Consider the following 14,965-nt stretch of genomic DNA (forward strand, 5'->3'; position numbering starts at 1 on the left):
TATCTTACCTCCTGGCTTACGTGCTCATATTGTTTTCTGCTGGGAACACCATTTCCTCACCTAGCCTTCGTACTTGGACAATTACCACTCTTATCTCAAGACTTAGCAAGCCTTCTTGACCCCAACTGACTGGACTGTGTTCTACCAATCAGCCTTCAAAGCACCTCGTACTTAATTCTTACTGGAGTATTGTCAGTCCTTATACTGTCTGCTTGATGGGCAACATATCCAGCATCTTGTGCAATGCCTCACACTTGGTAAGGATGGAGAGAGTTCTTTAACATACCGTGCACACTGGTGTCTGGACCCTGGCTTGTCAAATCCTTACTCTTCCTAATTTGCCCTTAGACTTCACATTCCTAGCATCTAGAACACTGCCTAAATAAATGGTTCACAACTGTAAACTGCAATTAAACCGACTGTGTCAAAACCAACTGGTGAGCCTGATATAGATTCCTAGGCCTAGCTGCCCACACTTAACAAGTTCTGATGAATTAGGTGAGGTCTAGGAATCTCTAATTTTGAAAACCTCCTCAGGTAATTCTGACATGCACTCATTCTTGCAAACTACTATTCTAAACAGAGTAGGAGCTCAGTATTGTTGAAAGTAACATTTTCAGTTCATGAAACAATGCATTTCTTAATTCTTTAGGGTTAGAGTCTGTTGTAACTGAATCCTGAGTGTGACAGAACAATGCACTAATGTACAAAAGTCCACAAAACAAGCAGCCTTTATTGCAGTAATACAAAACACTTTCCATTTTGGCAATATTTTACAACGCACTTAGCTTCAAGGGTTGGAAAGGAGGTTGGAAACTAAACGGGGAAATTTTAATGGACATTTCTAAAAGAAAAACTGTCCCAGCCCTCCCACCCAAATAAAAATCCAAATGTCACTTAATTTCACTACCCAAGAAGAGGCCACGAGGAAAGCAGCAGGCAAAACTCTGGCAATTTCACTATGGATCATGTCAGAGACAAAGGAACATTCAAAACAGTCATCAGTATGGTCGGTTGCGCTGATCATTTCTGTAGTCGTTTCTAGGAATGAAAAATAAAGAGCCAGACTAAATTCTAATTTTGTACCAAGGGGGAGCATCATACACTTCCTCAGGGTGCTGGTAACTGGTGTCAATTTGTCAATTTCTGTAACAATGACACCATACCTAATTTATTTCTCTACTCTTGGAAGGTGCTTAATAAACGTCTAATTTATCAGCTTTAAGACCCACAGAATTCCTAGAAGTTTTTTGCTATCATTCTCTTAAAAACTTCCCTTCTAGAATAAGGATTCCAAAGCACTGTGGTGTTTCAGGGAGTCAGAGACTGTGCCAATTCCAGTTCTCTAAACGGAAGAGTGACATAACAGAATTAGGCAAGCAAACATTTTAATGTAAGAATTCTGGGTCTGCCACTTACTGTGTGACCTTGGAAAAGTTACTCAGTGTTTCTTATTCCATAAAATGGGAAATACATCTACCTCACGGGGTTGCAAAAAGAACTAGAACTAAAGAAGACAGACACTTCAACAGGATTTGCCACACAGTAAGAAGGGTTCAAAAGATAGTAATTACTAAGTTAATTATAGAGTGTTTACCATGGGCCAAGAACTGTTATAGCATAGTAATCTAATACAACTCCACGAAGGAGGTATTACTGGCCCCATTTTATAGATGAGAACACTGATGCTCCAAAGTAACTTGCCTAAAGTCACAGAGTTAAGTAAACTATGGAGCCAGAATTTGAACCCAGAAAAGTCTTGCCTCTGAAACTCCATGCTCTTAACCACATGCTCTACTAATTCTCACTACTCTATACTGCCTCTAGCATACAGATACTTAGTGTAATAACTGAAGTTCTTTCACCATCACTGGAGATTCAACTTTTTCTGCCTCTACACCATTCACATGCACAACACACTCCTGTCAATACCATCAGCGATTTTCATCTGGAAAAGGTATTACCAGAATCTCCAGAGAAACAACTACAAGGTGACACAACACACAGGATTTCAGAAAACACACCCCTCTGAAAGGTGTACTCTCCTTCACTTAGATTAAGAACCTCTGATTTACATACAATTTGCATACAACTTCAAATTATATCTCACTCTCAATTATCTTTAGCCATGAGGAAAAATAGCACAATACACACACACCAATATAAAGATCTGTGAAACAGAATTTCCGAAACAAAACGAGTTTTAGAAATTTCTAAACAAGAAACTAAAAGAATCTTCTCCATTCTCACTGAGAGTTTCCAATGAAAAATTCGAGTTCCAAAAAACTGAACCTTAAGAAAATGTGACAAAAACCCTAAAAGCAGTGAGATTAAAAGGTTAACAAGTACATTCTAATACTCACCTTCCTCCCATTTTGCCTCCATAGCCGCCTCGGTCTCCTCCATAGCCGCCCCCACTCCGGTCACCTCCATAGCCGCCACTTCGGTCTCCACCGTAGCCCCCGCCGCCACCGCGGTCTCCTCCATAGCCCCCCCCACTGCGGTCTCCTCCATAGCCGCCTCGGTCTCCACCGTAGCCGCCACCTCGGTCTCCCCCATAGCCGCCGCCTCGGTCTCCTCCATAACCGCCTCCTCGGTCTCCACCGTAGCCTCCTCCTCGGTCTCCACCGTAACCGCCGCCTCGATCTCCTCCATAGCCGCCACCTCGGTCCCCACCGTAACCACCTCCTCGGTCCCCACCATAGCCACCCCCACTTCTGTCTCCACCATAGCCGCCCCCACTTCTATCTCCTCCATAGCCGCCGCCGCCACTTCTGTCTCCTCCATAGCCGCCGCCGCTCCTGTCTCCTCCATAGCCGCCTCGGTCTCCGCCTCTGCCCCCACGGCCTCTATAGCCCCTCTCTCCACCATAGCCTCTTCCCCGGAAGTCTGCAAAGTAGAGATGCAAACCAGTGAGGCCAACAGGATAATGTAAACCACCCCTAATGCTAGTCAGAAGATAAATGCCATGCAGATGCTATCAAAAAGCAACCCACCTCCTCCCGAGGGACGAGAGTCCTCTGGTCTGGGCTCATTACACTGGTTGCAGGAATTCCTTCGAGCAAAGTTCATATTTCCACATGATCTGAGAGAGGGGGAAAATAAAAATGTTCAATAGTTTCCAATTGAATCAGAACCCCCTCTTGCATCCTCCAACCCCAATCCCAACTCTGCTACTGCCAGAGTAAATAGTATACTTACGGATTAGGGCAAACCCAGTCCCCACTTTTGGGGTCTCCACCTCTCCCCTGAAAGCCTCCACGACCTCTATATCCTCCACGGCCTAGGGTAAAGAAGGGTGGGAGAGAAAAATCAGCAACCAACTTTACTGGCAGAGGAAAAGCACCAGATGGAAGAATTAAGAGCAAGTAACCATCAATAACTGGGTGGCTGCCCCCAAAATTAAGCCCTAGGGTAGAACTCTGATTCTTTCATTTGAAGCTTTACTTAGTAAATTCAAGAAATGTGGGAAAAGACCCCAGGTACCTATTACAGTGCAAATAATGCCCTAAAAAAACTTCAAAGTCCACTTTCTATTATAATACTCTCCTTAGTTTGAGAATCTCAGTGATAAAGGTAGGAAGACATGTTTTAAATTTAAGGAATTAAACACAGTAGAAATGAACAAGGTGGCAACAACTGTATCAGGGAACTTACAAACTGGTCAGATTACCTAATTAGGTATCATTTAAACAATCACCTACTGATCTCCAGGTGAATAACAAACAGCCACAAAGCTTCCCAAAGGGATTTTCAGAACTTTCTTCCAACTATTTTCTTAACTATTATGACACCCTATTTACCCAATCTCCTTTCAGTACCCACTCTCGCTTTAAGACAGAAGGAAAAAAACCTAGGGGGACAAAGAGGTAGTAGTATACACAAAAGAGACAGAACATGGACTCAAATTTCAAACCCTTGGTACAATATCCAGGCCTGTGAGCAACAAGTGTCTTACCTCGTCGCCCACCTCCACTTCCACCTCCTCTCATGAATTCAGGTCTTCTGGTAGCAAAAGACACTTTAATGATGTTGCCATGGAATTCTTTTCCTAAGATGAAAAAAGAAGAGTCTTGAAGAAATGCTACTCCACATCTCTATGTCTCAACAAAAATATAAAACTACCTTGGAAATTTTTAGTTTTAGAGAAATAATTGATATCCTCACACAAATTCAAACACAACAATGTTCCCAGTGTTCAAGGTAACAGCACTCAAACATGATGGAATCTACTGAATAGAGCAGATCTGTCACTGGAACAGTTACTTCTTACTAAGCAAGAACCCCAACATCCAGTATTTGTAAATGGAAGAGTGAAGTGCAGCACTATACGTATAGTATGTCACCACTTCGGCTGTATACAGGAACTGAATGTGTGCCTTTACATGCACATACGTGCTATATAGACACCACCGATTATGCTCAACTCTCAGGAGGGGAAAAGAGATCACTGGGGGTCAAAGGTAGAAAGAAAGTTCATTTTTTCTCTCCACTTCTGGTACAGTTTGAAACTTTTACTATATGCAAGTAGTATCTTTAAAAGTAATACATGCCAGAAAATGAAAGCATATGTGATTACTTACACATATGCACGCACACCTATATTCTGCAGCCCAGGGCCTTAGAGACAGAAATTAATCTTTTTACTTTACATTAAACAAGAAGATTCATAAAATGATCACAATTCCAAGGGACTCAGCTCCCTAATCAAAGCCCCTATTATTATGGCCAGCAACGTTCCAGAGTATCACACAGTAGGGCCTAGGAAGCCACTCATGGATCAGTATTTTCAAAGCTATAGAATGACCTGAACTACTGAGTTAGGTTTAAGGGGCTCATATGCAGTGGGCAAAAAAAGCACAATTACTTTTGAACATATGAGCAAAAGAGATTGCTTTTTAATTTATCAAACTATGAAAAACACAGAAAAGTGAGGAAGAATGGATCTAGCCTTCAGAGCAATGATAAAGCCGGAAAGATTAAAGAAAAAAGGAAAGAATATGAAGGTGAGGACAGAGTATCACAATCTCATTTCTGCAGAAGAAATGCAATTAAATTTTAAAGGATGGAGGTACAATAATCTCAGAACAAGAAGGGACCTCAGGTATCTATCTATCTAATCTAGCACGGTTAAGTCCTTTAGAGACTGTGGATGCAGACTGCCTGAGTTTGAATCCTGACTGTGCCAGTTATGCTATGATCCTAGAAATTATACAGCTTCTCTCTGCCTCAGTTTCAACATCTAAAAATAGTAATAATAGGGTGTATGTCTCATAGGGTTACTGTGAGGATCAAACTGAATTAATGGATATGCATCTTCTAGAACTATGTCTAGCCTGTGAACCATAGTAAACATGCAGTAAGTGTTGGTTTTTATTAAAGTACAAAACAATGATTTCTAATAACATGGGGAAATGACTGTTAAAATGTTAAGTGAAAAAAGCATGAGACAAAATTACATTTGGAGTATAATGACAAACTTTTAAAAATGCTCTTAGAAGAGTGAAATTAAATTTAATAAAAAATATTATCAATGATTATTTCTGAGTAGAGTACTATGGATGCTTTACTGTTTTCTTCTACTTTCCCACATTTTCTTGTTTTCAGGGGAAAAAAGTCTTAATATTTATTCCAAATATGTATTAACTTCGTATCTGAAGGGAAATTAATCTAAATTTACAAAGAAGACAGTTAAGCATGCCAACCCTCTAAATCTCCATCAGAGTGGCTTTAAGCACAAGGTAGAATAATAAGGAAATATTGGAGACAAACAAGGAGAGAGCTCATCTCCCTCATTTCTGAAGGTATGTAAAAATTTTGGCCTTTATTTTTAATAAAATATCCACAAAAGTAAACACAAAAATAACCAGTCTACCAGAATATATTTTGACTTTAAGACTAGAAAACATTTATCCAAACTGCATACTGAAACAGTATGAGTAAGATATACCATCAAACCAGTCAATGGCTGCCTTAGCTGAAGGAGGGTCATCAAATGACACTGTTGCCTCTCCTTTTGGCTTCCCTGTGTCCTTGTCTGTATACAGATTGATCATTGGTTTTCCCGTCTTCTTATTTGTCTGAGGAACAAACAAGATTGTAATAGCTTTTTTAAAAAAAGTGATCATAAACCATAAAAATTAAGATTTTTTAAAGGAATTCACATATCCATACTATAAACAGTACGTACCTAATATAAAAATTAAGTTATGTTTAGGTTCTGAAAAGGAAACTCTCTTAAGATATACTAAGTAAAACCCACGCTATGAAAATGATACTTTATGTATATTGTATTGTAATGTATACTGTTTTATCTATGTGTAATTTCTTTAAACCCACAAAAAAAATGTAGATAATGCTTCATATAAATATATACCTTGTAAAACACAAAAAAAAGAGTCAGGAAGAATGTACACCAGGCAAATTTACAGATTACTGCTAAGGGATACACCCTGCAGCTCGCTGGGATGGGAGTGGAAGATAAATAAGAACGTTTACTCTTCAGAATGGTGTGAATTTTTTACATGTCATGGGTAAATGAGTAATTCCACAGACATCAAAACAAGGACAAATGCAAACTGATTTCAGGCAAATGCTACAATCTACTAACACTAACTGCTGCTTTCTAAGTTAAAGAGAGAAGAAATATATGCATGAAACAAATGGTGCATGAGACACATTAAGTATACAATAAACAATACAGTTATGAAACAGAGCATCATGTACTGGGCTAATATGTAATACAGTCTGCATATAATGGCCTTTTGGAATCTACTAAAATGTTCTCACAACCTCGTTTGGTTCTCACAATTTTTAGGAGCTAGGCAGAGACTATTTCTAAAGCCCAAGACTGAAAGTTAAAGTAGAAGGCTGTGGGAAGATAAACAAGCAAGGAATAAAATTTTCGTGTATTTAGCAAATTTAGCAAAAGGCCTACAGACATGGTTGGGCATGTGTATCAGGGAATTTTAAGAGACATAATCTTACGTAATCTATGTAGTATAACTAGAGTATGTTAATAATTATGAGATTTTCAACATAAGCCATACTTTCTACTCACCTTGATAATTCCTATTTGTTTAAAGAACTCCCCCACTTGATCTGTAGACACACCCTCCCCAAGTCCTTGCACAAAGATTGTGTTGTTATCTGAATTATCAGATTCTGAATCTAAGGGGAAAAAAATTACGGTTAATTATACATATTCCTTGATCTTAACTACATCCTGTTCAGTAATCAAGAGTAATAATTTATTGTCCAATATTCAACTACTTCTATGACCAAAAGAAAAAAGGACCAATATACAAAAAATCTTCTATCAACATGCGAAGTGGTCACCATAGTTATCTGGTAGTAGATCAATCCTGACAACCAAACTTCATTTAAAGTGGATCAAGTCCACACTATGTGAAATACAGACCAATTAAAGGAGATCTTAGAAATCTTACTCTTTACATTCAGATAAGGGCTGAAGCTCATGAATAGATGAAGACAGTCAGTATTAATTAGCACTCCTTTCTTTGGAGAGCTTTAACACTTTATGGCTAATCAATACTTCTAAGGCTCTCCAAGTAGAAAATTCCCCAAATCTGACACTCTGGACCTCCAAGCAAGCCAAGCACAACTACTGGTTTCCCAATCATTGCAATAAGCCCTGTAAGAGGGTAAGGGCACCTTGTCAGACACCTTACTTTACATGCACACTTTTGGATTAGTACAACAAAGTAAGAAAGATGTACAAAAATTCAGTCCTTCAAGAGATAATTCAGAAATTGCCATCCATATAGAATATTTTGGCATCTTAATAAAAATCAAAGTCTGATTTCAATACGTATTAAAATTAACATTTTTTGCCTAAAATAGATTTTTAGTATTTAAATTATAACTTCCAAAAGGCTCCAGATAGCTTTGAATTTCATTTAAAAATAAAAGCCACACGAAATCAGTGACCTCTGCCCAGAGTAAGATAATTCTCCCCATGTATGAATTCAGGTTTCTTAGGCCCACTAAGCAGACTACCAATCTGATGTAATATTTTCTTAAACAGTTTTTCTACTTCAAATTCCCAATGGTACCAACTCTCTCAAATTTGATCTGTAGTATATAAATAAGTAATGTTAATTAGAATACAAGATTGAGTATTTCTTCATAAAAGAAAAAGCAGAGCATAGGAAACCACAAATAGCAATTTTCCCCAGGACACTTTCCAATTTTCCTGAATTTTTCTTTCTATGTTTTTAGAAGTGAAGCTCCCTAATTCTGGAAACACTATCAAATTAAATCTTCCTCCTGCCCTAACTCCTCCAACACAGACACTTTTTTCTTGAAAAATTGGAAAACTAACATTCTCTTAATGGCAAAGTCACAAACTACCATAAACCTTACCAGCATCTGGTCTGGGTCCATAATCCCTGTGACCTAAGGGAAAAGAAAAGAAAAAGAAAAAGAAAAAGCTATTTAAGGCAACTCATTAGAAATCACGAAAAAATAGTAATAAAAACCAAGGCATGAAAGTCAATACTTCCAAAATCCTTGAAAGTCAACCATCACAGATTTACAAAGTAAATATATAAATTAAGTTTTACTAAGTTTAGAAATCAAGATGAAAGTCAATTATTTCCAATTTGTCCCAGACGGTACCCGCCACTTTGGCATTATGCTAGTATCACTTTTGTTAAGCTCTGGTTGTGAAGGCTGATTGGAAAACCCTAATAATTTAACAACACCATGTCAGCTGCCTTTATTAATAAATGTATTGTCAAATCCAGTGAAAGTCTCATTCAACGGTCACCACAGACTCTTTCATGCAAATTCACTGTGTAGAAACCCATTGGACTGTTTGAGATCTACTTTGGCTTTTTAATGTTCTCTTTGATATATTTATGTATATATATACATATAATTTTTTTTTAAAAGCACACAACACACACCAGCCTCAACAGAGTAAGAAAGGGCTTAGAACTGCGTCTGCGGGATATTGGTGGCTTTTAGATTTATATAGCATTTCCACTGAAACATTTTGGGATACTCAGCACTTACCACCAAAATTTTTGAAGCCACCGCGGTCACCACCACTGCAGAGGAAAAATTGAAGAAATGATTTCTTCCTTAAGTCTCTAATGTGCTGAGCCCTGGGCTCAATCTACACTTAACTGTCACAAGTAGAGTGCCTAGGGAAACAGTAGCACCTCTAACTTTTCAGTAAATTCCATTTCATAGACTCCAAAATGTTGTTTCCACCTCAGTGTCTTCCCAAGGATCTATTTCCACAACGTTGCCTTTTCAAGCTTACTACAGAATGTATCTCATATACTCTTATTTTAAAATCTTCCCAACCCCAAGCCAAAGGGATACTATTCATACCATAACTTAAAAGCTGGAGGCACAGAATGAAGAATGCTAAACTGGAGCAAATATTCTTTCCAAGGGGGATTATTTTTTTAAATATGAGGAAAAAGAAAAAGGACTAAGATTCTGATAGTGGAATGGGAGGCAAAAACTTCAGTAGTATATTCTATTATGATACCAAATTGTGGGTTTTATGAGATGAAGAAAAAAAGTGAGGTATAAATATACACGAAAGTGAGCCTGAAAGTAGTCTTAATCTCGAATCATTCAGAAATCTGAGAAAATGAGCACTAAAAGAGAGCATAACTCCTACTCTATTCCCACTATAATATACGAGATCTCTTCATATCAGAGCTACTGAGATTCATGCTGCCAAATGCTCTGTACACCGATCAGTAGACCATGCAACAGAACAGAATGAAACACACTCCAGTATCACAGCTGCCCTCAAGAAAATGACTACCTGGCAAATTTCCACTGACAGGTAAGTCAATGGTCCTTGTATGCATAAAAGCCACATAAGAAATCTGAGATCTCTCTCATCAACAAATTGTTGAAATCTCATACATTAAAAGTTTGTCTCTCTTGCGTGAACTAAGGAAGCCACTAAGATTTACAAACTGTCATGCAAATAAAAACAACCAGTTTTCAGATGGTGACATCTAGTATGCTACTACCATTAATCATCATCTACTATCATCCAAGAATCCAACACACTAAGGTCTCTCCAATGCTTAAGAGACTTTCCTGTAATGGTAACATTGCCCCTCCAGCCTCTAGATGGCTTCTGAAATGTCCTGAGAAAAAATGCTCTAACTAAATGAGAAAGCAGTCTTCTTTTCTAAGTCTATTCTACTACCTTGATATAAAATCTCCCCATGCAACCAGTTTAGGTATAGACACAAGCACCTTAATTTGTTATTAATTTTATTTAATTTCCAGGAAGACTCTAAGGAGAATAAGGCTATTTCAAGACTATGCAGACAAAACAGTGCTCAGGTCCTTTATATACATATAGTCTCCTATTGAGTCTCTAAGATCCCTCTTTCAGAACCAAGCCCTTCCTACACTTCTAATTGACCTGTATATCACTGCTTAACTCTTTTAAGGAAAGCCAACATAGTTCTTGAGATTAACCTGCTAAAAATCTTATTAGAAACCAAGATATCTTAGGTTTCTTCAAAGATGTCCACAAGAACTCAAAAAAAAAAAAGAGGAAAGAACCAGTGAAAATATTAAGCCCACAATTCTGTCAGGAGGTTAAAGTCCGCAGGATAAAGTAGATTCTTTAAATGGGAAATTTTTGTAAGTAAGTGCTGGAAAAGATACCTCTTATTTTGCTGTCATCTTAAACAAAGTACCGAACTGTTTATCTGGCCACAGTGGAGAGAAATACCCAACTACATACATCAGCTAATTCCTGTATTTTCTACTATGCCCATCAATATAACTTTGAACAATAAGGACATACCACTGCAAAATAAAAGTGCAATATAAAACAAATAATATTTAAGTAGGTTTGTTATTTCCTCTTTCTCCATATAATGACATTTTAACTTAAATCACCTTCGTTGAGCATTTCCTTTGAAAATATGGCAGCTGAAGATTTCAACACAATGGCCATAAACACGTAAACATCACAGTGCATTTGAAAAAGTACTAGCCTTCAAACTAAGAGACTCAGGGTAGTCTTTACTACTGCTAATCAATCTTGAAAATTTGGACATGTCAGTAATTCTCCCTAGGCTTCAGTTTCCTCCTTCACAAAGTAAGGGTATACGTCCCTGCTACTCAAAGGGTGGTCCAGGCAGAGCCTGAGAGCATCTCAGAAAAGCAGGATCCAGGAAAGTAGGCCTCACCTCTCATCTACGAAATCAGAATCTGCATTTTAATAAGATAACCAAGGAATTCATATATAAAGATTGAGAAGCACCAGTCTAGATGATCTACAATCCTAGGATTGTAGGTGAAGCTTTCTTTCAAATTCAAATGCTTCAAACTTTTTCTCTTCTCTTATTAAGAAATTCCATATTAACTTGTAATTATAATCCCTTATAAGCAAATTTATTATATTAAATACACTAAATAAACTCAAGTAGTAGTCAATATTAAGTATTTAACAAAAGATGGGTCTGTGGTTAAGAATCTCTCAAACCTGTAGTCAGGTTACAAGTCCTTTTTCCATAAGCCAAACTGAGGCTTCACTAGCCAATTAAGTCAATGAAGATATGGGAACATCTGGGTCAAGACGTTGCCACAACAATGTCTTCCAGAAAAAGCAGCAAACTTGTACACAAAAGAATTCCAGTACACAAAAGAATTCCAGAAGTAAGGACATCTGAAGGTGTAGTAGTAGAGGTATTTAGAGATTAACATCCTCCACTGTATGGCTGTCACCTGCGTAAGAAAACCAACTATATATTCTTGACTCAACTACAGAAATTATCCCAAGTTCAAAACCACAATAAGCAGCCTACCCTAAGGTAGACTGAGGGTTCTTTCATTGTTACAGTATCACATATGTAGAGGAGAAGAGAGTCATTTAATTTGATGGTCATTTAATTTCAGGTGTTTGCCAAGAAAAAGTTCTTCAGACAGAATCTCTACTCTGAATCTTTCAATTTAAAAGAAAATCTAAATATATCTATTCAAAGACTTAAATTGCCAAGTAGTAAAAGGATAATACAGGAACCTTTGTTTCAGAAAATCCATTATCTAGAGAGAAAAAGAGACTTACCTAAAAATTAGAAAAGATTAGTTAAAAAAACAAATAGCATGTGCTATGCTTGCATTTTCAGAGTAAATCCAAATTACAATTTTTTGGATGTGAAGAAGACTAACATTAATTCCAAATGTAAATGACTCAATGGATTTAAATATCATTCTCAACAGTAGCTGTATTTATGTCTTATTTCCTCCCATGTCTTGTACGTGTGGTAAAAAGCTCTCTGGATTCAACATTTACCCACATTTCAAGAAGCCAAGAACCTCTCATTATAGAGCTACCTGTCCAATGCAGTATTCACTAGCCAAATGCGGCTGTTGACCCTTTGAAATGTGGACAATCTAAATTAAGATGTAGTCAAAATACAAAAAGAAAAAAAAAAGATTTCAAAGTCTTAGTATGAAAAAGGCAATATACAATACTTCAGTAATTTTATAATGATTATATGATAAAATACAGGGGGTATATTAGAATAAGTAAAATGTATTATTAAAATTAATTTTACCTATGTTTTTAGGATTTTTTAATTTATTCATCTGACAGAGAAAGAGAGAGAGAGTGCGTGCGCACAAGCAGGGGAGGCAGCAGGCAGAGGCAAAGGGAGAAGCAGGCTTCCTGCCAAGCAGGGAACCTGATGCAGGTCCCTGGGACCATGATCTGAGCCAAAGGCAGACACCCAATAAACTGTGCCACCCAGGCACTCCTACCTGCCTATGTTCTTTTAATGCGCCTACTACAAAATTTAAAATTACACATGTGGCTCACATTTGTGACCCATGTTACATTTCTACTGGGCAGTGCTATTCTAGACTATTACCAAAACATATGCACAATTAAAATGGAACTAGTCAAAAACTCTTCTAAGACAGTCAAAATTCAGAATGACTTTTTTAGGCTCAAGATATTACAGCCTTGAAAAAGCTCTGTAACTTGATGCCTTAATCATGAAAAATAACAGTTATCTATAAAGTTCTGGCAATTTTGTCATGCACTCATCACAATGCTGAAGTTAAAAACAGAGAGAACTTACAGCCTTAAACTTCTAACCCACTAGGAGGTTAGTTATCAATTTTAGATGACAATTAGAAATTCAATCTTTGCTACAACTGCTTTTTCAAAGAAAAACATTGGTTCCTATAGTCCCTACAATTTTCACACATTTTTCTTCCATATTTGTAAAATCAGCACTTCCTTTTGGTCTATATTCTTCCTCCAGCCAAGCAATTACACATCTTGAGTCTAAAAATGTCCCATCCTTTACCACGTCTCCCACCCTCACCCACAAACTAAGCCCCTTCTTTAAATAAAAATCTAACTAATGCCAGATATTCTTCAAACAGCCCTGAAAGCATTGTATTTTCAACCTTGATATAATTTTTTTAAGTAAGATGATCAGAAACACAAATGGGAGTGCTGATGAAAACTAACAAAAAATGTCTGGATATTTTTGGTACTTAAATGTAAACAAGTGTTAAAAGTCCTAAAACGAGGCATTTTTACTCTAATTCAAAATACTTTACCCCTTAAATAAGCTAAAGAGCACATCTTGAATAGGATATTGTGACACATGAAAATTATCTGAACTTTAAATTTCCATACCCATAAATGAAGTTTTACTGGAACACAACCATGTTTACTTATATATTGTCTATGGCTGCTTTGGTGCTACAAGGGCAGAGATGAGCAGTTATAAAAGAAATCATATGGCCCAAAAAGCCTAAAATATTTACAACTTGGCCTTTCACATAAAAAATTTACCAATCCAATATACAGAATCACTGAATCGTCATTCACATGGATTCCTAAAAAAGGCCTTTCGAGAACAACCCATTTATTGGCTGGGGCGGGGGTGGGGGGATGCGCAGAATAGGGTGTGATAGCAATTAGGCAAGACCCCTCCCCCAATCCTACCTTGAACCAGATCAGTATTATTTTGACTTAACATATAAGGTGCTTCCACAAAGATAGCGTGTGAAAAGGCTCTAAGGCTAAATAAAAACATCTGAAAATCAAAAACTTTGGTTCAAATCAAGTATCTGCACCATAAATTATACTGAAATATGATGCCAAGAAGGTTATGAAAGCTATTTAAAATGGGACTCTCAAGATGGTTAAGGTATAAAGCTCCCCCCTGTGTTATCAGGAGATTCATTCAAGGTCCTTTCAAATCTCTAAGAGTCATCTCTTAAAGATGAAAACACATTTTTAAAGATTTCTCTTCCCTTGTCCTTCTGAAAAGCGGGTTTCTACCACTCTCACACACTGTCATAGTCTAATTAATAATGTACTGGACATAACTTCCTTATGAAGAAAATCAAACCTACGATATACTATAAAACACAGCATTCCAAAAAAGCCAATTATCTAACATACTAATTGGAAAATTAAATATACCTGTTAGCTACTTTGTTTGGGATTCTGTTTGAGATGGGAAGGAGGCTATTAGGTAGAAAGTAAGCACCATGTCACTTTACATTGTTCATTTATATCCACATGATGGCAGGCTGCTCACTTTGATAATAAAGAGCATACAGTAATATATTTAAATGTTGAAAACTGACTTTGGCTATCAATCGAAAGACTTAATGTTCAGTGTTATAAAAGTTCATCAAATATGTTTAGGCTTTAATTCTGCCATAATATCAAAGTACCATACACTAAACACAGAGAAACACAAGTCAGTGATCAAATTCCTGGCTCACTTAAAGAAGTAATAGTGCTGTATGTAACTAGTTCTGTTGCTCAGGTCACCTCAGGGGACAGACAGTCCCTAAGGAGCAAAAGAGCAAACCGGCACTGATATGTTATTAAGCGTCAGTTAACAGGCCACTAATAATTTCAATTCCCAAGGAACACAAATTAATCCTTCAACACTGTGTATTTTACACATAA

The 14,965-nt window shown here is 37.3% G+C and overlaps 1 protein-coding gene across 1 annotated transcript in view; it reads right to left on the reverse strand.

Annotated features, from left to right (window-relative positions):
* Positions 1–713: 713 nt before the first annotated feature.
* Positions 714–14,965, reverse strand: part of TAF15 (TATA-box binding protein associated factor 15) — a 28,737-nt gene continuing 14,485 nt past the window's right edge. Inside the window, exons 8-16 of the mRNA XM_059378422.1 lie at positions 9,040–9,074; positions 8,386–8,418; positions 7,061–7,170; positions 5,951–6,080; positions 3,959–4,051; positions 3,202–3,283; positions 2,997–3,085; positions 2,364–2,889; positions 714–1,041 (exon numbers count right to left, since the gene is read on the reverse strand). Of these exons, the coding sequence (XP_059234405.1) occupies positions 1,002–1,041; positions 2,364–2,889; positions 2,997–3,085; positions 3,202–3,283; positions 3,959–4,051; positions 5,951–6,080; positions 7,061–7,170; positions 8,386–8,418; positions 9,040–9,074 (1,138 nt within the window). The 3' untranslated portion in view covers positions 714–1,001. The remainder of the gene's footprint in view (positions 1,042–2,363; positions 2,890–2,996; positions 3,086–3,201; positions 3,284–3,958; positions 4,052–5,950; positions 6,081–7,060; positions 7,171–8,385; positions 8,419–9,039; positions 9,075–14,965) is intronic.

This window comes from Mustela nigripes, chromosome 16 (genome assembly GCF_022355385.1).
Source record: "Mustela nigripes isolate SB6536 chromosome 16, MUSNIG.SB6536, whole genome shotgun sequence".
Lineage (NCBI taxonomy): Eukaryota > Metazoa > Chordata > Mammalia > Carnivora > Mustelidae > Mustela > Mustela nigripes.